The 23,390-nt window shown below is 42.7% G+C and overlaps 2 protein-coding genes across 4 annotated transcripts; one reads left to right on the top strand and one right to left on the bottom strand.

Annotated features, from left to right (window-relative positions):
• Positions 1-4,735: 4,735 nt before the first annotated feature.
• On the bottom strand, positions 4,736-12,232 carry dnajb11 (DnaJ heat shock protein family (Hsp40) member B11). Its single transcript, XM_041263051.1, has 10 exons — positions 12,056-12,232; positions 11,225-11,381; positions 9,394-9,491; positions 9,111-9,243; positions 8,805-8,947; positions 8,239-8,321; positions 7,710-7,767; positions 7,427-7,538; positions 6,229-6,388; positions 4,736-5,659 (listed from the first exon to the last, which is right to left on the bottom strand). The coding sequence occupies exons 1-10, from the start codon at positions 12,127-12,129 to the stop codon at positions 5,595-5,597; spliced, it is 1,083 nt and encodes a 360-aa protein (XP_041118985.1). The 5' UTR covers positions 12,130-12,232; the 3' UTR covers positions 4,736-5,594.
• A 266-nt stretch (positions 12,233-12,498) lies between these two features.
• Positions 12,499-21,173, top strand: tbccd1 (TBCC domain containing 1). 3 transcript variants are annotated; one of them, XM_041263048.1, is made up of 7 exons: positions 12,499-12,899; positions 16,577-16,925; positions 17,214-17,369; positions 17,685-18,051; positions 18,298-18,484; positions 18,835-19,341; positions 20,083-21,173. In XM_041263048.1, exons 2-7 carry the CDS (start codon positions 16,590-16,592, stop codon positions 20,210-20,212), a joined length of 1,683 nt encoding a protein of 560 aa, XP_041118982.1. In that variant the 5' UTR covers positions 12,499-12,899; positions 16,577-16,589; the 3' UTR covers positions 20,213-21,173. The 3 variants fall into 3 exon arrangements, with proteins under 3 accessions (XP_041118982.1, XP_041118983.1, XP_041118984.1); XM_041263049.1 differs by having other exon boundaries at positions 16,491-16,925; XM_041263050.1 differs by having other exon boundaries at positions 12,499-13,065.
• The last annotated feature ends 2,217 nt before the right edge of the window (positions 21,174-23,390 follow it).

The following is a 23,390-nucleotide window of genomic DNA, read 5'->3' as shown; positions in this document are numbered from 1 at the left end:
AGTCACCACCTAATACAGGAGACAGATACAGGAGGGAAAAGGGCTTCAGCTACCTGCGAGTAGGGAATGTGCAGAACAACTTCACTCGTGAGGAAAAGAGACCAACAACACCCAAGGGAACAGAAGCTACAAAAGGACAGCATTTCTGAAACTTTACTAATGATGAAATGATAACCAAAATAGTTTTCACTTAGTGCCAGGAACTGCTTTACTTACCCTATATAATGTTGTCTTCCAAATCATGTGTAAAATCACTCAATTAAATCAGTCAATTACGAATTACAATGTTTAACCAGTAGATGGTGCTTCATTGCGGTGATGTGAATCTTTGGATTTCAGATGATAAAGACCAACGCTTTCAGATATTGGCTTTATACTTCATACACATCTTATTCAGTGATTAACTAGGTTAAGTTTCATCATACAGGAAGAATAAACCATTTTGTGGCAGTAATATTACAAAGCTTTGTTAAGCCTCATATCTCAGAGAACATATGTGGTACAGACTTTATATTGCAGTGTCCTATAAACACTGCTATGATTGTCTATTATATCTTTATCAATATGATATTTGACTTATTTGATAACAGCAATCACAAGCAAACACATACGATACTTGGCTATTTCTCATCCATAACCTCAATAATAGATTCTGTGCTAGATCTCTGAGAAGCATGTTAATCAGTAAAGTTGTGGGTGTAGGTGCGCAGGGGCACCCCGAAGGCCCGGGCCAGCCCGAAGTCTGCCAGCTTGAAGGTGCCGGCCCGGATATGAGCAGGTTCTGAGGCTTCAGGTCCTGGTAAATCACCCTGTGAGAGTGACAGAACGAGATGCCCTGCAAAAGCTGCAACAGGTAGCTCTGAAACACATAGAGAAGGGGGTGGGGAAGAAAGAGGGAGGCTAGTGAAAAAGTGCATACTCATTGGGTCATATTCATAAAACATTAGCGTGCCAGTAAATACGCTGGAGAGAGAGAGAGAGAGAGAGAGAGAGAGAGAGAGAGAGAGAGAGAGAGAGAGAGAGAGAGGACAGATTTTAGGTATCTTCAGCACTCCAGCTATGTACTAAGCAGCCCAGATTTTGTACTTTTCTAGTCAATAAAAAACATGTGGTCTCCTGTTGTTTTAATGAAATGATATCTTGCATAGTAAGAGACACCCACTTATTAGAAATCATAAAAACAAAGACTATACTCATAACCTGGTCAACTATTAAACATAAACGTGTGCTCTGCACTGGATGACATGTGTACACAGGATAGGATGTGCTAGACTGTATAGTGTACTGAATGTTTAGGAATCAGGAGTCTGATTGGGATTTCTGACAGTGCTAGTCCTCTCTGCCAGGGCACTGTGTGAATGCACTCACCTTGACCAGGGGCAGGGGCATCCCCAAGGGCTGGGACGAGTCCATGTATTTCTTCAGGTCCTGGTCCAGATACTCAAACACCAGGTACAGCTTCTTTTCAGTGTGAATGACATTCAGCAATATGACAAACAAACCCAGCCAAAACAGGACACACAAGATCGTTAGCAAGCAATTAAGTAATTCAAGACCCACAGTCCACAATACACAACCTCCATAAAATATAAAAAAAATGAAGAAAATTCCTCATACATTTCCTATGTATACTAATTTCAGTTAATTACAAAGTGTTTTCTATTTCCATACAAAAGTACCTCTACATATCACTGTTTAGTTTATTTCAGCAAAATGACACCAAAGAAACAGTCACAGCCAGACTGTTGCTGAGCACTTCACTTATTAAACATATTCACTTGTCTGTCACACAACTAAACTCATTATAGAACACTTGAATTGCATCTTTCAATCAGATCTATTGCAGACCACATTAACTGCATGTGTCACCTTATCAATCCACTTCTATCTACCTGCATTGCATCTTCCAGTCAGATCTAACCATTAGATGTGACTAACGCCCAATTCCTAGTAGCTGATTGATCTTAAAACTTTGTGTCAAGTTGGGTCTTAAAAGATCCAAGTGATTTTAGGTAACCTGTTCCACACCCTCACCCCTATCTGTGTCCTTTAGTCCTGCTTTCTTTACTGCGGTTAAAGTACTGGTTAGGATTAACTATGTCAACTCCTTTTAAGATTTTAAAGATTTCAATCATGTACCATCCAATTAGTACCTGCCTATTATTATTATTATTATTATTATTATTATTATTATTATTATTATTATTATTATTACCCATATAAATATATAAAGAGACTGGGTGGGTACTAGGGTTAGGGTTAGCTGTTCTCTTGACACTGGAAAGGAGAGCAAGCGAGAGACACGCTATTTCTTACTTCACTATATTTGGGTGGTTCAGTTCTTTCAGCAGTGAGATCGCTCGAATGGCAGTGCTTGGCACACCCTCTGTCTCCCTATAAAAAAAACATGCCATTATGTTTACAAGGTTCTTTGAACTTGATCATTAAAAATAAAATAAATAATAATAATAAAAAAAAAATATGCATGTACCAGTGTAATAGACTCAAATGTTGTATATTGAGACTGACAATCAATTAGCCATTATTCACAACGGTTTAAAGCAAACATAGGCTACACGTTTAACTAGTTGTATTTTTTTATGATATCGGCTTTTCAATTCGTGCTAACAGGTGTTACATTATTTGATGGAATTAAAGGAGCCTTAACTAAGGTTTCAGAATTCATTTGAATGACTCTTATTAGGACAAGCAACACGATCACTGCCCCCCACCACCATTCTCTTAGTTGTAGATATTTTTTTTATATATTTTAACCCTTCATTTGGGATATTCAGATTTCTGAAAGGACGCGGTAGATGACAGTGCCTGTTGGTTTCTGATACCCAATCACTTGCTGTGTTGTACATCAAACTCCACCCAATGCAAAACTGAAATCACACCATGCGACCTACAGCACAGGAACCATCGGCCGTGTATCTCATTTACATATAAATGAACGTTACAGGTATTGTTTCAAATTCACGGCCGAGTAACATTTTCCTCACACGACAACAGCAATAACGTGATTACAGTGTAATAAGGTATTGTATCTGTACCTGTTACATTGAAACCGATACACCAGTAAACTGTTTTATTCTATTGTAATGTTTATTTTTTTAAATAAAAAGCGGTTGATTGGGTTAATTTTCAATCTAAACTGCACGTGCAGCATCCGGCTTTGCTTAGACAAGGCACTCGTACTGAGCTGAAATAATTGAAACGCAATTAAATTAAATCATTCTTAATAATTAAACAGATCGTTTCTACAGCAGAAATATAATAACTCACAGAACTTGTACCAATGGGCAATCCTATAATCTGGATTCCTGCTCTATTGTGTACTGCCACTGCCTTTGAAGTCTTTAAAACATTTTGAGACGGATTTCTGCCAAAAACTATTTTAATGAACGATAAATTGTTCATTATTGAGCAGGCGGCCTAATGTCGACCATGTATTAGAATGTTTTAGTTTAAAAAAATTAAAAAAAAAAAAAAAAACAGTGCTGGCTGACCGAAAGATATAAACCTCAATAATTTACCACGTATCTCCTGGCCCCGAAACGGTAAGACTTGCACACGAGATAAGTGTACTTTCTTTCTCTCTCGGGCTCATTGCCCTTTCTAGATGTGTGAATCCTTATGAGTGTTCCATATTTAGAAATATGAACTATTGAGATTCATCGCTGTGTGTAACCAGGCAGTGTGTTGAAGGAATTCAAGTGTCAAACAGAATGCTTGTTTACACAACGAAAAGTATAGAGTACAAACCAAAGGAGATATATAATGCACCGGGACACTGCACTTACTATTGCATCAGTGCTGCTCCCTGGACTACAAATAGGACAGTGCAGCTTTGGAGGTTTACAGGGTTATAAGGTATGATTTCTGAACATCATGGAGGCAAGAGAATCTGTTTAGAGGGGACTTTTTGAAGATTAAAACACTAAAAGGAATTAACATTGTGACTGGGGTTAACTCTGTCAAGCGCTGCACAGGAGCAGATATCACAGTGGAAAGAGGGTGAGAGGCACTTCTTGATACAGCTGGGGAGTATGGAATGGGTTCCCACAGGTCCCCAAACCCTGTTGTTGATTCTGAATTAATGGGATCCTTTAAGAGTCGACTGGACCAAGTTCCTCTTGTTCAAAACTTGTTCTGGGATTTTTAAACCATCACAAGTCTGGTGCACTATTTATGAACATGCCGCTTGTGCACAACAGTATATTTAAAACTGCATGGGGTGTTTTCAAAGTATTTCTGAATGTTCTGAACTGTAAGGTTTATGTTGGTGGATTACAACCCCTGCTGCACTTCCTTCCATCTGAAACCACGTGCTTCCCAATGACCCCCCAACCTTGCGACGGGAGACTAGTCACGAATCACTTCAGATCAACTGTCGCTTTACTAGACTGTTCAGTGCTCCTCCTAGCAGAGACCAGCATGAAACAACACCACACTGAAGAGCGTTCAAAACAACAGAAAATACTAATTCAGACACATACCTTCAACATTAGAATTATTAGAAACATTTTAATTGTAGTTTTGAGATGAAAATTAAATTTTATTTGACCACACTCATGCCAACCACAAGCTTCCCATTTACCTTTTAAAAAAAACAAAATAATAGGTGTGTATGTGTATATATATATATATATATATATATATATATATACACACACACACACACACACACACACACACACACACTTTCTGACTATAATTTACACGATGTGGACGCCTCAATTGAGGACGTTGGACAGAATGCAGCGTGGGTTAAAGTAGCACATGACGGTGAGGAAGACAAGAGGAGTCCACAGCCAGGCTGCTGCTGGAGCAGTGAGGGGTAAGGAGAGGGCAGTGTGTGGAGCTTGTGGACATTCAGCAGCGTTGTTCCCTGCACGCCGTCCCAGGATTTATTTATTTATTTATTTTTTACAGATGTTCTTACAGTATGGGAGCCCCACACACCTCCTACACACACACACAATACACAATTTGAGAAGCAACCCCCAACCATTCAAAGGCATGTAAAAAAAAAAAAAAAAAAAAAAAAAAACATGTTAAAAGAAAATAAAAATAACTAAAAAAGGAAAAGAAATCGGCCAACACTTAAAAAATAATCAAAGGAGTTTGAGACCGAGAAGAGGTGGGGGACAAATCAGGTGAGTGTTTAGCAATGGGACGTTTGAGGGACCAGCCGCTGGTGATCAGGACACAAGTTTGCAGAGTCCTGCAGCCAGCAGGGGGTGGGCTGGGGTATGGTGCGCTTGTAAATGGGAGTCCTTCGGTGCACCCCCTGGAGCTGGCGGGACCTGTAGAGGGGGCACATGGACCGGAGCTGGGCTTCAGACGCCAATGAGTAACACCTGCACCTTCCTGTTCCACTTTTAAAAGGGTTCAAATATTCTTCAGCCTCCCCTATCTAACCTACCCCCAATCCTTTACAAAATTTACAGATTTTAAGAAAACAGGACATCCATTTCTCAAAAAACTTTCAAAACTTTTAAAAAACAAAAAAACCCAGACTGATGATAATAAATACAACCCCAGAATGCAGGTTTCTTTTTGTTTTATAAAGTCCCTTTTGCTTGTGGTCAGTAACCTTGCAGCCCATTGTAAACCTTCTGTATCGGCTCCTGTTTCAGCAGCTCTCGGATACCTGAAATAAGAAGCAGAGCACGTGTGAGAGGCAGGAACATCAAATACAGGGAACAAAAGGGTTAGCAAACACCCTCACCTCGTCCTGCCTTCTGAGAACAGCATGTGATCCCCACACTGCAATAACAGTCCACCACACTGCAATGCTATTTCTTTCTTTCTTCATACAGGTATGGAAATAAGACAACTGCATAGCTGTTTCACCCATTCCAGGTTTTACTACAAGCTTGATTAACCACAGTGTACAGGTAACAAGCTCAGGTGTGTCTTATTAAATTATTAACTTTCTTTTGTTCCAGTCCCAATTTTATATTAAATCCCTCTTCCCTACACCCCCAATTCAGAATTTTCAAATAATGCATCATAACAGCAGCAACCTCCTACAACAGCACATGACAGTTAACATCTGAGCCCCGTGCAGTGGACGTACACAGTCTGTAAACCGTCTGGTAAGATTCAAGGAACTATTCTGTAGCTGCAATTACCAGGACATTAAAAAAAAAAAAAAAAGAAAGAAATCTCATCGTGCGAGTAAGCAGTGAGTGAGCATGTGGGCCCTGCGCGCCTCACCCTTCTTCTGCTGCTCGGACAGCTGCTCTCGTGGAAACTCCACATCGAAGCTGATGATCAGTGAGCCGCGGATGTTGTTGTTGTCGAAGTTGGGCAGGCCCTCTCCTTTCTTCCACAGCTTAGCGCCTGGCTTTGTGATCTTGTCCCGGATGATGTGCACCTTCAAATTGAGACAGATTCAACAGCGTCCATCAGCATAGAACTAGAACCCCAGTGCTATCACCCCACGCAGTTAGAGTACATGGAACTAGAACCCCAGTGCTATCACCCCACGCGGTTAGAGTACATGGAACTGGAACCACAGTGCTATCACCCCACGCGGTTAGAGTACATGGAACTAGAACCCCAGTGCTATCACCCCACGCGGTTAGAGTACATGGAACTAGAACCCCAGTGCTATCACCCCACGCGGTTAGAGTACATGGAACTAGAACCCCAGTGCTATCACCCCACGCAGTGCTATCACCCCACGCGGTTAGAGTACATGGAACTAGAACCCCAGTGCTATCACCCCACGCGGTTAGAGTACATGGAACTCCCCAGTGCTATCACCCCACGCGGTTAGAGTACATGGAACTAGAAACCCAGTGCTATCACCCCACGCGGTTAGAGTACATGGAACTAGAACCCCAGTGCTATCACCCCACGCGGTTAGAGTACATGGAACTAGAACCCCAGTGCTATCACCCCACGCGGTTAGAGTACATGGAACTAGAACCCCAGTGCTATCACCCCACGCGGTTAGAGTACATGGAACTAGAACCCCAGTGCTATCACCCCACGCGGTTAGAGTATGTGGAACTAGAACCCCAGTGCTATCACCCCACGCGGTTAGAGTATGTGGAACTAGAACCCCAGTGCTATCACCCCACGCGGTTAGAGTATGTGGAACTAGAACCCCAGTGCTAGCGCATCAGCTCACGCTGTTAGAGCACATGCTAGCATTATTTACTTTTTAACAATCAAAGTAACACAAAAGATGTCACGTCCAGCAGTTTGAAGGACTGCAAAAGCGAGAATGATATTCCGTTAGAATAATAAGAGACATCCTACACACAAAATATTCTTCAATACAACAACAGCAAGAACTACTATTGCACATAGTTTTCTTAATGACATTCCAACACACAGGATAACATCTACACAAGACAAGACGAAGATGCTGTGCAGAGTGGTCAGTGTTAATCAGCAGCGTTACCTTGTGTCCGTCCAGGTGTGTGATGTCCATTTCAAATCCCACCAAAGCCTCCTCCAGCGAGATTGTCACATTCGTGTAGAGATCGTCTCCCCTCCGCTCAAAAACGGGGTGCCTGAGAAACACAAGCAGAGCCAATAACTGTTTCAGCCCTCCAGCACCGGCGTCCTGCAGCTTCAGTGATTGTTCCCAATGTCACGCACTCGCTAATGAACTTGTGAGGCATGTGTCAGCTCCCACCCAATCAGCACATCTGTCTTAAATACAAGCAGCTGAGATTTCTTACTTCATCACTTTAATCTTGAACCTCAGGTCTCCTGGCTCCCCATCAATGTGCGGTTCACCTGACAGAGAGAGCGAGAGAGACAAAGAGAGAGAGATTGATTTAATGGGATCAACGTTTGCAGGGAATGGGAGGCTTGTCTGCTGGGGCTGGGTACTGGTCTCCATGAGCAAAGTGTGACTCCAAAACAGATTCTTCACAAAACATTAGGTCCCAGATCCCTGAACTTCTACAGTTTGTACATCTGGAGTATTGGAAAGAGCAAAGCAGGATGAGAAAGCACGTGTCACGGTTTGTATGTGTGACGGCTTCCCTTCAAGAGGTCATTCAACATTTTCACAAACAGTTTATTATAGAGATTCTAATGCAACGATAGGAATTATTTCATTTGCTTTGTAAGTTGAACAACATTAAACCAGCCCTGGAGTGCAATTGGGATAACTGTAATGAATGAATGAATATATGTGGTCACCAGAAGCTGCCATGTACCAGGGAAACCACTAAGTGTATGTAGACATGCACGTGGCCTTACCTTCCCCAATGAAGGGGTACTCCATCTCGTCTCGGACCCCTTGCTCAATCTCCACCTCCAGAGTGCGCTCCTCGTTCACTAGCCTGGGACAAAGAAGAGAGGAAATGAGGAAGAGAGGATGCTGACACTGTGTGCCGTGCCCAGATGAACTCCAGGTCTGGGAAGCTGAGTACACCCAGCTGATGGGTTGGACAGACTAACATTCTTCAATTATAATAAATCATGTATATTACCAGCCACCTGAGCCAAGAGCTTCCCCTGCTTTACCCAGCCTGTACACCCAGACAGTCAGGGAAAGAAGAACGCGGCACCCCAATCCACCAGAGGCACACACCACTCCCCCTGCTCCCTGGTGTTCCTCTCAAGACATATCTTCACTTAAGATATTACGCCTGACAGTAGTCTCTGTCCTGATCTGCTCCGATCTTGAACGCCCTGTGATTTCAGATACTACACTTCACATGGCTGGAATTGCCTGTACAATAAAGAAGATTTGAAGATTAAATCTGGCGACGGGACCCCTGCTAACAACCCCAAAAGTAAACTGCAGCTGCAGCAGGACTCACTTGACATTGGGACACTCGTCACAAACCACTTCCTGGGTCATTTGGAAGCGGCCGGGCCCCAGCTGTGTCGTCCTCATTTCCTGTCTGCAGTTGCATTTCCTTTTTCCTGAGGCCACTTTAGCGACAGGCTTATTCCGAACCACCTGAGGGGAGACATGACTGTGTTTACTGTAGGTGTTTACACTCATTTAACAGCATGCGTGCATCACACATACAAGAACTTTGTTATTAGGATCTTTCCCACCCTTTACACTAAAGACATTTTACTGCATTTTCTTTTTTGCCCTTATCTGAAGACCGACTTACTTCCACAAAATTCCCAGAATATACTTCTTCCAGGGTGACCTCTAGATCGACTATGATGTCATTTCCTCTAGGGATGTTCCTGTCCTGTTGCCGCGGGTTACCGCCAAACATGAACCCAAAGTCTCCAAAGAAACTGAGGAAAAAAAAGGAAAAAAAATGAATTCAGAAATGAAAAATGGACAGAAAGACAGACAGACAGAGGTAAATGTGCTGTAGCAGGGCCGGTTCTGAAAGGCTAATCCATTGACAGCTGTCAGTAATGCAAGCTGATTTGGATCCTCACCTGGAGAAGATATCCCCATGGGAGCTGTGGTGCCCCTCCTTCAACCCCTCCTCCCCGTACGCGTCATACTGCTTCCGCTTCTCCTCGTCAGACAGCACCTGCAGATCAGCAAGCCAGGGCGTTAGTGACACCACCCTGGACACAGCTGTGCCCATCAATCCCCACGCGTGGGCTACAGTACAAGCATAGCACAGTATACCGGCGCACAGTCAACGCATGGGAAAGCATAGGGAAGCACTGTAAAGCACAAAGAAGTTTGACAGATTAAAAAATGTGTCAAACCAACTACGATTGATGCATATTATAAACTATAGGAAAAGAGTAGGAAGACGGTAAAATGATCAAGCACATTTACCAAAGTATTTATACTTGGGTTAATCTTGCAGTTAATCTTTTGGTTTCCTATATAAACCCATGCACTTGCCAGAGTATAAGAGAAAGGGATAATAACTATATTTGAAATCTATCGGTAGATAAGACACTGTTCCACAAATCAAGGGTACAATTCATAACTGCTTTTAGTTTTCCCAGCTCCTAATTGTGCATTTTAAAAACGGACACAGTCTCAGTGATAATTATTTGCGTTTACAATAACGCAAATGGATTATGCCACATCCTATTTTAGGCGAGGGGATTGCTATACTTGCAATGTAAGAATCCAGATAATACACTGAGCTGGCTCCACTCCATGTTTTCTAGTGCGCCCTGGGATCAAACAGCCGGCAATCTCAACTTTGACTCCAGAACATTGCGCAAATCAGCAGCGGCCACACAGTTTCTTTGACCAATCAGGGCAAACGGCAGAGTTTTCAACAACAACGCTTATGTGAACGCGCACACAGACCCCCCGAATCGTTACTTCACTTTTTTTTCATTATGAAAGTGGTTTTACATGTTTGTTAAGCATGCGCAAATTAGACTTAATGAAATACGGTCTACAGTTTATGGTTTTAGTTCATAATTTAAAAAACAAGGGCATTTTTTTGTTATTTCTTGTTAAGGCAAATGTTTATATTTAAAATGGAAACGAAACAGATATTTCGTAAATTTCTACATTCCTAATTTGACTTGTACTTGTATGTAGGAGTGGAACAATAAAACAAAAACAACAGGTGAATTGAACATACACCAAATATCATACACCAAATACCACACACCAAATACCACACACCAAATACCACACACCAAATATCATACACCAAATATCATACACCAAATACCACACACCAAATATCATACACCAAATACCACACACCAAATACCATACACCAAATACCACACACCAAATACCACACACCAAATACCACACACCAAATACCACACACCAAATACCACACACCAAATACCACACACCAAATACCACACACCAAATACCACACACCAAATACCACACACCAAATACCACACACCAAATACCACACACCAAATATCACACACCAAATACCACACACCAAATACCACACACCAAATATCATACACCAAATACCACACACCAAATAGATTAGACAAAGGGGCACCAAATACCACACACCAAATACCACACACCAAATATCATACACCAAATATCATACACCAAATACCACACACCAAATTTCTTATCGGTTCTTATGTTCTTAAAACAAAAATATACCGAACAGCCAATACTGATCGCACATCACTACAGCCAACGTAACGACAGAATTACAACTGCGTGATGCTCTGGTACAGCGATATTGTTGAGCGCAATAACCCCACGTAGGGGGCCCTGCACTGAACCCCCGTCGCCAAGGACTGCGCCCCAGCCAGGGATAAACACCCACTCGGTTACCCTGTACTCTTCATCTCGGTTTACCTCGTAGGCGGCCCCGAGGTCTTGGAATTTGTCCTGTGCTTTGGGGTCGTCGGGGTTTCGGTCGGGGTGTAACTGCATTGCCAGTTTCCTGTAAGCCTTTTTAATGTCCTTGATGGAAGCTGATCTTGAAACCCCCAAAATCTGGTAGAAATCACGCCTAGAAAAGGAAGAACAAACAAATAGGTCTCTGACAAGCTGCTCGGATACACTTAGCTTTGTAGAGAGACGACTGTTTTGTAGCTGTGATAAACATGGTCACATCTGTTTGTATTGTTTCAATGGCTTTGTTTTGTGTCTCTAGTGCAACAACACTGAAAACGAGATTGCAAAAGTACTGCTGATAGATCGTGAAAGCAGGGGTAAAAGTGAGGCTGTGGGCGCGCTGACAGCGACCGAGAACAGATATGCATATTGCAGAATTGGATTCTGTAATGCAAATAAAATCACCGAGGGACACTGGGATGAGAAAACGTCAGTTTTGTCTAAATATAATACGTAACACCCGAGTGTTACCTAACATTAGCAATACGGTCTGTACCGTTTTGATAATGTTATCGTGACCTGACTGAACAACTTATGAACAGAGGATTTTTTAAATAGGAATTTTGAATCGAGGAGAGGCGCTCTCTGGGTCTCGTCACAGGATAATCCCAGATACTGTTCCATGCAGATCCCAACCCGGTTCAATAAGCCGCTCTCAGTTTTACAGTGGAGTGAATCTCCTTGCTCTCTCGTCCCTCTGCGGAGTCCAGCCACACAGTGCTGCTAGACCAATCAGAGTTTAACATGTGTACAATCGCTCTTTAATTCAAACAGAACAAAAGCACTCACCCCGCTAGCACACCTGCGGCGACATACAGCAGAAGAAAGCAGATATTGGTGAGGTTCATGCGCCTGGAAGCCATGGATCCCGAATTGCTTTACTGTCCTTCACTCCTCCAGCGAGTCCCGCACACACACCGGCTCTGACTGAGCACCTGGCAGGCACCACGCAGCCGGAACAGGGACCTCGGCTAGGCCCGCCCACTGCCGGCTTGGGGAGAGCGGCTGGCTAGGCGTCCTAAAGGGGTCGTTTAAAACCTAGCCACAAAACATGGCATGATGTCTTTAGAGTGTAAGTAACGTAAAATATATTACACACCAATGGTCAAAACCCAGCCCTAGCCTGTTGCTTTTGGGCTGTGCGTTTACCACGTCATGCTTCCCTAGCTAGTTTTGCAGCTGACTTTCTGCACATTCCCCTGGCGTCGCTTTAGCCGATACCAATAGTATTGGATGAACTAATTATTAATTGTTATTTGTAAACAAAAGACTAATCATATTAAAATGTTTAAAATATTTTTCGCTCAGTACAATGTGAAAAAGAACAAAAAAAAAAAACCCAAAACGTGCTTGGCAGGCAAACGCGCGTTCACAAGTGTAGCAGCTCTCCCTGCAAGCGCGTTCACAAGTGTAGCAGCTCTCCGGGCAAGCGCGTTCACAAGCTGAGCTAGGCGCGTTCACAGTGACTGCGGTGAGCTGATCTGAAAGGCGCCAAAGGAGGACGGTTTTTCCCTGCGACTGTCAGATATCAACGCTGTTTATTTATGGGAACGAGGTGACTCCGGGGAAACTTCTCAGCGGCTGCTTGGAGGAAGATTTGGAGACCCGGTCAGAGAGGTGTTTTTAAAGCGAGGTAAAGTGTTTCGAGTTTCTCGTAGCTCGTTGTTGTTCTGCGAGTCGGTTGGGACGGAGAAGCGGAGACCACAGCCTGGAGGCCCTGCAGCGGTTGTCATGGGAACCGATGAGGCGTCCGCGAGCAGTACCGGACGGAATGAATAGCCGGTCTGAAACACGGGAAGGTTTTACAAACGTTATTACAATACCATGTGTGCTTGTGTGTTATTAAGCAGCACTGCTTCGATACACTACTGAGATAAAATAACCATTTTCTTCAAAAGGTGAAAAAAATGGTTGTAAAGTTACTAAACTAGAAAAAAAGATAAAACACCCCACAACAGGTATCAAGTTTACGGCAGTTTAAGTGAACCAGGCAAGGTTTATTTCACATTTTGTAATTTGGAAGTTTGGCTTTTTACCTTTGAGTAATTCACATTTTCAATGGAGTAAAGACATTTGATATCCGCCCCTGGTGTCTCCTGGCTGCTGCAGACAGGAAATTCCACCTGAAGCTGACCTGCCCTCCCCTGGGGACTGGCGTGCTTCCATTTCAGCCAGCTAAGAGAGAGGCAGTGTTTGGAGTTTAATTTCTGAGACACAGAGAAGCCACTGTGTGCTTTGAAATAGCAGAGATACCTCACAGTACTACACATATATGTGCGCGATGAAATCGCAACAGAGGACGCACAATTTGTGTTTTTTCTGATGTCTGACCTGCGCTAGATGCATAAAGTACAGCGGCACTGGTGCAAATCAGTGACAATATACATTCTCTCTTTGATAACTTTTTTGAAAAATTATATATTATATATGACGATGCGCGATGTGAAATCGCAACAGAGGAGCACATATATATTACTTTCTCTCATTGAACAAATGTTTTTATATATATATATATATATATATATATATATACACACACACACACACACACACACAGTACTGTGCAAAAGTTTTAGGCAGGTGTGAAAAAATGCTGTAAAGTAAGAATGCTTTCAAAAATAGACATGTTAATAGATTATATTTATCAATTAACAAAATGCAAAGTGAGTGAACAGAAGAAAAATCTACACCAAATCAATATTTGGTGTGACCACCCTTTGCCTTCAAAACAGCATCAATTCTTCTAGGTACACTTGCACACAGTTTTTGAAGGAACTCGGCAGGTAGGTTGGCCCAAACATCTTGGAGAACTAACCACAGTTCTTCTGTGGATTTAGGCAGCCTCAGTTGCTTCTCTCTCTTCCTGTAATCCCAGACAGACTCGATGATGTTGAGATCAGGGCTCTGTGGGGGCCATACCATCACTTCCAGGACTCCTTGTTCTTCTATACGCTGAAGATAGTTCTTAATGACTTTCGCTGTATGTTTGGGGTCGTTGTCATGCTGCAGAATAAATTTGGGGCCAATCAGATGCCTCCCTGATGGTATTGCATGATGGATAAGTATCTGCCTGTACTTCTCAGCATTGAGGAGACCATTAATTCTGACCAAATCCCCAACTCCATTTGCAGAAATGCAGCCCCAAACTTGCAAGGAACCTCCACCATGCTTCACTGTTGCCTGCAGACACTCATTCGTGTACCGCTCTCCAGCCCTTCGGCGAACAAACTGCCTTCTGCTACAGCCATATATTTCAAATTTTGACTCATCAGTCCAGAGCACCTGCTGCCTTTTTTCTGCACCCCAGTTCCTGTGTTTTCGTGCATAGTTGAGTTGCTTGGCCTTGTTTACACGTCGGAAGTATGGCTTTTTGGCCGCAAGTCTTCCATGAAGGCCACTTCTGACCAGACTTCTCTGGACAGTAGATGGGTGTACCAGGGTCCCACTGTTTTCTTCCAATTCTGAGCTGATGGCATTGCTGGACATCTTTCGATTGCGAAGGGAAGTAAGCATGATGTGTCTTTCATCTGCTGCAGTAAGTTTCCTTGGCCGACCACTGCATCTACGGTCCTCAGCGTTGCCCGTTTCTTTGTGCTTCTTCAAAAGAGCTTGGACAGCACATCTGGAAACCCCTGTCTGCCTTGAAATTTCTGCCTGAGAGAGACCTTGCTGATACAGTATAACTACCTTGTGTCTTGTTGCTGTGCTCAGTCTTGCCATGGTGTATGACTTTTGACAGTAAACTGTCTTCAGCAACCTCACCTTGTTAGCCGAGTTTGGCTGTTCCTCACCCAGTTTTATTCCTCCTACACAGCTGTTTCTGTTTCAGTTAATGATTGTGTTTCAACCTACATATTGAATTGATGACCATTAGCATCTGTTTGGTATAATTGTTTAATCATACACCTGACTATATGCCTACAAAATCCCTGACTGTGTGCAAGTGTACCTAGAAGAACTGATGATGTTATGAATGCAAAGGGTGGTCAAACCAGATATGGATTTGATGCAGATTTTTCTTCGTTCACTCACTTTGCATTTAGTTAATTGATAAATATAATCTATTAACATGTCTATTTTTGAAAGCATTCTTACTTTACAGCATTTTTTCACACCTGCCTAAAACTTTTGCACAGTACTATATATATATATATATATATATATATATATATATATATATATATATATATATATATATATATATATTATAATATATATCTCGGTTAACACAGTCAGGCGCAATCCCATAGGGTGAGGAATCCCACACACAGGCGAGGGCGGGTGTGGGATTCAGCAGCCTGGGTTAACAGAGATCGCTACTATATGATATGTATATATATATATATATATATCTATATATATATATATATATATATCCACATACACACACACACACATACATACATACATACATACATACATACAGCTCTGGAAAAAATTAAGAGACCACTGCAAAATTATCAGTTTCTCTGGTTTTACTATTTATATGTATGAGTTTGGGTAAAATGAACATTTTTGTTTTATTCTATAAACTACTGACAACATTTCTCCCAAATTCCAAATAAAAATATTGTCATTTAGAGCATTTTTTTGCAGAAAATGACAACTGGTCAAAATAACAAAAAAGATGCAGTGTTGTCATATATATATATATATAATTTTCAATAGAGAGAGAATGTATGCATGTCTCAAGTCACATGTGGTTTTCACGATCTTATCTCTTCTAGCCAAAATTCTGCCATAACCTTATGTTTTTGCATGTTGTCATTGATTTGCACCAATGCCGCTGTACTTTATGCATCTAGAGCAGGTCAAACATCAGAAAAAAAATCACAAATTGTGCGTCCTTTGTTGCGATTTCATCGGGCAATGTGTGATGCCCACTCTCAAATTATTTTTTTGCAATGTAATCGTCTTTTTTTTTTTTTTTAAGCCTGTTTTATGTCTGAAATAAAAAAAAAATGATCCTGAAGGTGATTGGCTACTCTTGTAATTATGCTGCATGCCTGTAAAATGAGCAGCCACCATGTAGAAAATGCGTAATTAAATTACATTTATTTCGCATGTGAGGTATTTTATGTATCCTGATTGGTCCAAATGAATATGTATACAAGATATGCGTTTTTGACCCAGATGGCCTTCCATATGTATGAACATCAATACTGACGGACACCATGGTGACATCCAAGTGTGCATCCCTTCTGTCTTTGTTCATGTTTAACAGTGACAGCCAGGATCGATGGTACCCGTCCCATAGCAACTATCATTAATCAGTCAATCGGTCACCAGCACTTTTTAATTTACATGCAGTGGCAGCTGAGTGATGGAGCTGCACAATGTGAGAGTGTGGGTGCGTATGGAGCCCTTCCTGGTGGGGGCACTGCAGGCCCCCCCTCCAGCCAAGTTCAGCATGCACTACCTGCGCAAGATGGCCACCTACGTGCGCACGCGTGCCAAGGACGGCTGCTTCCCGCACCTCTGCTGGCCCATGTGGAGGCACATCGCCTGCGGCAAGCTGCAGCTGCCCGACGAGCTGGCCTGGGTCTACTTCGAGACCTTCGACCTGCTGGTAGAACGCTCCCCGGAGGAGAGGCTGGAGTGGGCAGAGGCGGTCTCGCAGTGCAGCACCCATGAGGAGCTGAACAGGCTGCGGCAAAAGGTGAGATAAGGAAGGTTCACTCACTTTCATTAATTTGCTGCTTCACAGGGGAGCACAAGCAGGTGATTTCTACGTCTCTATTTATATTGATCCATGTGGGGCTGTTTATCTGTCGCTGGAGTGACTTGTTTACGCTGTAGGAGGTTGAGATGGGAGTGGGAGTGTTGCTACTCTGTGAGTCATTTACCGTAGGCTGTATGGTGTACATCCAAGAAGTGTTAATTATCCCTCTGTAATAGTTCTTCTGTTGTTTACATGCTGTTAATTGTGGAGCCGTACTTTTCCCAGCTGTCTGTGGACACGCTGCAGTTCCTGCTGTTCCTATACACCCAGCAGCTCAACCGTGTCTCCTTGCGCACCTCGGTGATCGGGGAGGAGTGGCCCAGTCCCCGAGCGCGCTCTCCCTCGCCCGACCACGAGTGCAAGACCAGCCTGCAGAACAAGGTAGTGACCCCAGCAACACACAGGGGTGAGGGGAGGAATGACAGGACAGCAAAGATGTATTATGCGGGACTTCATTTTAAAAATCTGAAAAGGAAGTAATCCTAGTCATTACTTAAAGCATAGCACAGAAACCAGGACCAGAAGTCTTCCTAAACTTCAGTTCATCAGCTTGTGAAATTTGCCTTGGCAAAAACAGATTCTCACACCACACGCAGCTTTTAAGTGGTTTTGAATAGGATTTTCTTTTTGTCACAAGCATGCATGTATAATTCTTGCTACACCACTAACCCCACCCCTCCCTCTATGTCTGCTCAGAACTGTGATGATCAGGCGCACCTGGCATTTGTGCAAACCCACCTGTCGGACCTACTGGAGCTGGTCCTGGACCCGGAGCAGCTCAGCTCGTCGGGTCACTGTGCCCATGACAGCCTGCTCTCCCCTGAGGCTCTAAGGGGTCTCAGCTTTCTGCTGGAGGGGTCTGTGAGCAAGGCCCGCGCTGTTCACCCCCTCCACGAGCTGCTGTCCTGGGCGCCGCTGCAGACACAGGCCGGGTACTCCAAGCTGTCTCAGGCCTTCTCCCTGCAGAGACTGCAGGCCTGGCTAAAAGACACACTCACACTCAACCCCTTCGGCTACACCACCTGCCTCAAGACTGGCAAGAAGCTCGCCTGGGCACAACAAGGTATCTTATTTATTAGTTTGCCTGCCTGTTGTTTTTTGTCCTAGGTCTATTGGATTTCTAACCACTAGACCACACTGCTTCTCTCCTAGTCCCTCAGCTCCAATCTCTAGACTGCACTGACTCCCTCCATCCCAGTCCCTCAGCTCTAACCACTAGACCACACTGCCTGCTTCCCAGTCTGCCAGCTGTCACCACTAAACCACGCTGCCTTCTCTTAGTTCTGACCCTTTTTCTTGTGTCCTGCAGTAGAAGGTACGATGAAGAGGGCAAAGATCGCCAGGAACACCCACAACGCCCCTGCAGGCAGCAAAATGGTGCTGATGTCTCAGGTGTACAAACAGACCCTGGCCAAGGACTCTGAGAAGCTGTCCGGAGCCAACGTGAAGCTGCATCGCTGCAACGAGTCCTTTATATACCTTCTTTCACCTCTGAGGTCAGCTATGCCACCCTCTCTGATTGTTCATACATTTACTGTAGGTGCAAGTACTGTCTAGTGGGGGGATGCAAAACGACCACATGACAAACAGACCTACTAGATGTAATGGCTGTTGATTGGTAAATGTTTATTTCAAAGGTGAGGTGAGGTGAGGTGAGGTGGGTGGGGGGGGGGGGGGGGGTTAGAAGTATATTTAAACTCTTGGTCTAAAGATTTTTGCAAATGCCCAACGTTTACGCCATCGTTTTCAACCTCCGATAATATGTTTTAAACATTATTTTTAAATTGCCTTCGTCTCTCATGCTACTGTGCTCACACTTTGTATTGCCTCTGTGTGTGTGTTGCAGGTCAGTCAGTGTTGAGAAGTGCCGGAACACCACATTAGTGCTGGGCCCTGTGCAGACAAGTGTTCACGTGCAGAGCTGTGAGAATGTCAAGGTGGTGTGTGTGGCGGGCCGTCTGTCTGTCTGCGCCTCCTCCTACTGCACCTTCCACATGCTCACCCCCACGAGACCCCTGCTGCTGTCTGGGAATGTGGCCTTGACCCTAGCCCCCTACCACACAAACTACCCATCGCTGGAGGACCACATGGCAAGTGTGGGGCTTGCTGTGGTGCCCAACCTGTGGGACCAGCCTGTTTGCCTTGGATCAGAGGGCATAGAGACCCCCTCACCAGCCCCCTATGGCCTGCTGCCCCCCGGAGAGTTCAACGTGCTGGTGGTACCCTTCGAGATGGATGGGGACACCAGTGAGATACCTGGGGGTCTGCCTCCCCTATACCAGGCAGCGATCAGCCACCGCGAGCAGAAGGTGCAGGCCTGGCAGAGGACCGTCAAGGAGGCACGCCTCAACAAGTGAGGGATTCAGAAATGAGGGCTGTGGGATTCTCTTTAGTTTCCTAAATGTTCAAGCTTGAACATACTGGGAATGTTATTGTAACCAAATAGAAAAGCCGTATCATAAGAAGCCCTCCATTAGAGTTACTGCTGTTCTTTATATATATATATATTATATATATATATATATATATATATATATATATATATATATGTGCAGAGGAGACTACATGTGTACAACATTTCTCTAAATAAATATTCCATCCTATTGTATAAACAGTACAGCAGACCTTTGTTTCACATGCATATCTTTGACAATAGTTAAATGTTCTGGTGAGCAAGACTAAACACTTAACACTTGGGAAATGTAAAGAAGTGGTTCCTACACTCTGTCCTTAGTCTGTCTCTACTTATTCTTCAACTTGCTCTAGTCTGGGTTTCCGTGCTGCGCTTTAAGTATTGGTTAGAGACCACATTTTGTAACTATTTTCCAACTGCATTGCTACTTTTTTGGTTGGAATGGTTTTTTTTGGTGTGCTTCAGTATCAGTTGAGATGTATTATTTTTCATTTATTTTATCATTTGTTATCATGATAACTTACAAACTACGTAAAGTTTAACTATGTCCTCTTCAACAGGTTACGTCATCAGTTGCCAGGTGTTTCATGGGCTATATTTGTGATTAAGCAACAATAATGTATTTTTCCCATCTGAGATCTGTTCTAAGGGAGTATCCTCACTGTGTCTGTCTCTTTGCAGGGAGCAGCGCAAGCAGTTCCAGGTGCTGGTGGAGCAGAAGTTTCACGAGTGGTTGCTGGAGACGGGGCATAGGCAGCAGCTGGACAGCTTAATCCCAGCCCCCACAGACTCCAAACAGGCAGCCGGCTAGACCCCCTGCACCCTACAGACACAAACATGGGGTATCCATTCACAGGCAGCCGGCTAGACCCCCTGCACCCTACAGACACAAACGTAGGGTTTCCATACATGTACAGGAGATGGGTATCTATATATTGCCAACAGTAGAACTTCAAAGTCCAGTCACCGCTTTCTCAAACAGACATGCTGGTAGAAGGAGTAGGACCTGATCCCTCCCCCCCATGCTGTGTGACCTTCTGGCAAGTGGGAATTATATGTTGCTGTATGTTGTATGTTGCTTCTCAAGTTTGTGGTTCTGTTCTTATAGTCAAAACCAGTAAGCATGGAATGAGGCTGACAGTCTTATCTGTAAATAAGGAAGTTCATTTGGAAATAAACTAAGCAAACAAAGCTGGTATTTATTTATGTACAATCTGAGACAAATATTTTTGTATAAATTTGAAATTTACGGTGTTGATTTTGTGGGGGGGGGGGGGACTTTTTGTCAGGGACAGGATTTTTATCCTCCATTTTAATTACTAAAGTAAGAAGTTAGAAATAGGATTGAGGACAGATACTATATATATATTATTAATTCATTATTATTATTGTTTGTTCTATTGAGGCATCCACACAAGGGACCTGTCCTTAAATGTATTTATTTGTCTGAAGACACTGTATTAAAACTTGAAATGTGATTTCCTTGGATGCCCAGAAAGTCGGTACCTTAGCCTCTTTTTGACAGGTTTTGGTGTTGTTTAATGCTTGAAGCATCACATAAAGAGCTGAACCGCCACACACACCAGACTGAGGTGCTTTCCAATGTTTATGGTATTTGTGTTTTCTGTGATCCTTTTCACCGTTTCTTACGTGTGTGGCCAATGTTTATTTCTGTATTGAGAACTATTTTGCTTTGTTTTCTCCAAAGTACACTGAAACTGTGTTGTCCCCATTCTTAAAAAAAAAAAACATTTAATAAATACATCTCTGTGCTCTGTCTTTGTTTCTGTTTTTTGTTTTTTTTTGGTTTCTTTTGGTTTGAAAAGGACAAAGCAAAAGGTGCAGTGTGGGTCTGTACAACGTGTTGATCTACAATGGTTGAATTTCCCAGCACTGAGATCTAAACTCGAGCAGGTTCGGAAGCATTTAAACTAGAAAGGAAGGGGGGAGAAATCAACAAAAAAACAGAAGGGAGACCGCATCAAAACAAGAACAACAACTCAGGTAAGACAACCATTAAATGTATTTATCTAAATGCTAGAAGTATCAGAAACAAAATTCTAGAACTTGAAGCTACTGCACTAACAGGTAACTATGATGTGATAGGTGTTACAGAAACGTGGTTATCTGAGAGTGATGGGGACGAATATAATATTTGTGGGTATACACTGTATAGGAAAGACAGGCAGGACAGACGAGGAGGAGGGGTAGCGCTATACATAAGAAACAGTCTTGAAGCCCAGGTGTTAAACCTGGACAAAGAAAATAAAACCGAATCAATATGGGTCAGAATAACAGACAAAAATTCAAAAGGCATAATAATAGGAGCATGCTATAGACCGCCAGATTCAGACGGTGAGCACAATAATCTGTTATACAATGACATTAGAAATGTGTGTAGCAAAGGAGAAGCCATACTAATGGGGGATTTCAACTTCCCCCAAATAAAATGGGAAAACCCGGTGGGTAGCGCGAAGGATGAAATAGAAATGGTGGAAATGACAAATGACTGCTTCCTAACACAATTTGTGAAGGCACCCACTAGAGGGGAGGCATGCCTTGATTTAGTCTTTTCAAATAACGAAGATAGAATAACTAAAACAGAGGTCAGAGAACCACTGGCAAACTCAGACCACAACATGGTCTCATTTGAAGTGTTTTTTAAATCCTCAAAAGTAAAGACTAAAGCTAAGGTTTACAATTTTAGAAAAGCAAACTATGAAGGTATGAAACAGAGACTAACAGAAGTAGATTGGAGTAAAATAGAGAAAACACCCACAGAAGAAGGATGGTTGTTCTTCAAAAATGTAGTACTAGAGGCGCAAAACAATTACATCCCTAAAGTAGACAAATCTAAATGTAAAACTAAATTGCCAAAATGGTTTAATAGATCAATTAAAAAAAATATTCAGCGAAAAAAGGCACTTTACAGAGCATTAAAAAAGGACCAAAAAGAAAGTACACAGAAAGAGTACACAGAACTGCAAATGCAAGTCAAAAAGGAAGTTAGAAAGGCCAAGAGAGAAATAGAAATGAACATTGCTAAGGGAGCTAAAACCAATTCCAAAATGTTTTTCCAATATTACAACAGCAAGAGAACATTCAAAGAGGAGATTAAATGTTTAAGAGATACAAATGGCAAAATCATAGAGGAAGAAAAAAAAATAGCAAATATGTTAAATGATTACTTTTCACAAGTTTTTACAAAGGAAGATACTGACAACATGCCCCACATGTCATCCAGTTCCTGTCCAGTTTTAAATAACTTTAGCATAACTGAGGCAGAAGTGTTAAAGGGACTAGGAGCTCTTAAAATAAACAAATCCCCTGGGCCGGATGAGATCCTCCCAGTAGTACTCAAAGAAATGAAAGAAGTAATTTACAAACCGCTAACCAAGATCATGCAGCAGTCTCTTGACACAGGGGTGGTACCGACAGACTGGAAAATTGCAAACGTAATACCGATCCACAAAAAGGGAAACAAAACTGAACCAGGTAACTACAGACCAGTAAGCCTGACTTCTATTATATGCAAACTTATGGAAACTATAATAAGATCCAAAATGGAAAATTACCTATATGGTAACAGGGTACTGGGAGACAGTCAACATGGTTTTAGGAAAGGGAGATCGTGCCTAACTAACTTGCTTGATTTTTTTGAGGATGCAACATCGATAATGGATAATTGCAAAGCATATGACATGGTTTATTTAGATTTCCAGAAAGCTTTTGACAAAGTCCCGCACAAAAGATTAATTCTCAAACTGAACGCAGTTGGGATTCAAGGAAACACATGTACATGGATTAGGGAGTGGTTAACATGTAGAAAACAGAAAGTACTGATTAGAGGAAAAACCTCAGAATGGAGTGTGGTAACCAGCGGTGTACCACAGGGATCAGTATTAGGTCCTCTGCTATTCCTAATCTACATTAATGATTTAGATTCTGGTATAGTAAGCAAACTTGTTAAATTTGCAGACGACACAAAA

The sequence above is a fragment of the Polyodon spathula genome, chromosome 11 (assembly GCF_017654505.1).
Source record: "Polyodon spathula isolate WHYD16114869_AA chromosome 11, ASM1765450v1, whole genome shotgun sequence".
NCBI lineage: Eukaryota > Metazoa > Chordata > Actinopteri > Acipenseriformes > Polyodontidae > Polyodon > Polyodon spathula.
Note: the sequence above shows the minus strand (reverse complement) of the source record. Positions and strands in the feature narration are given on the sequence as shown.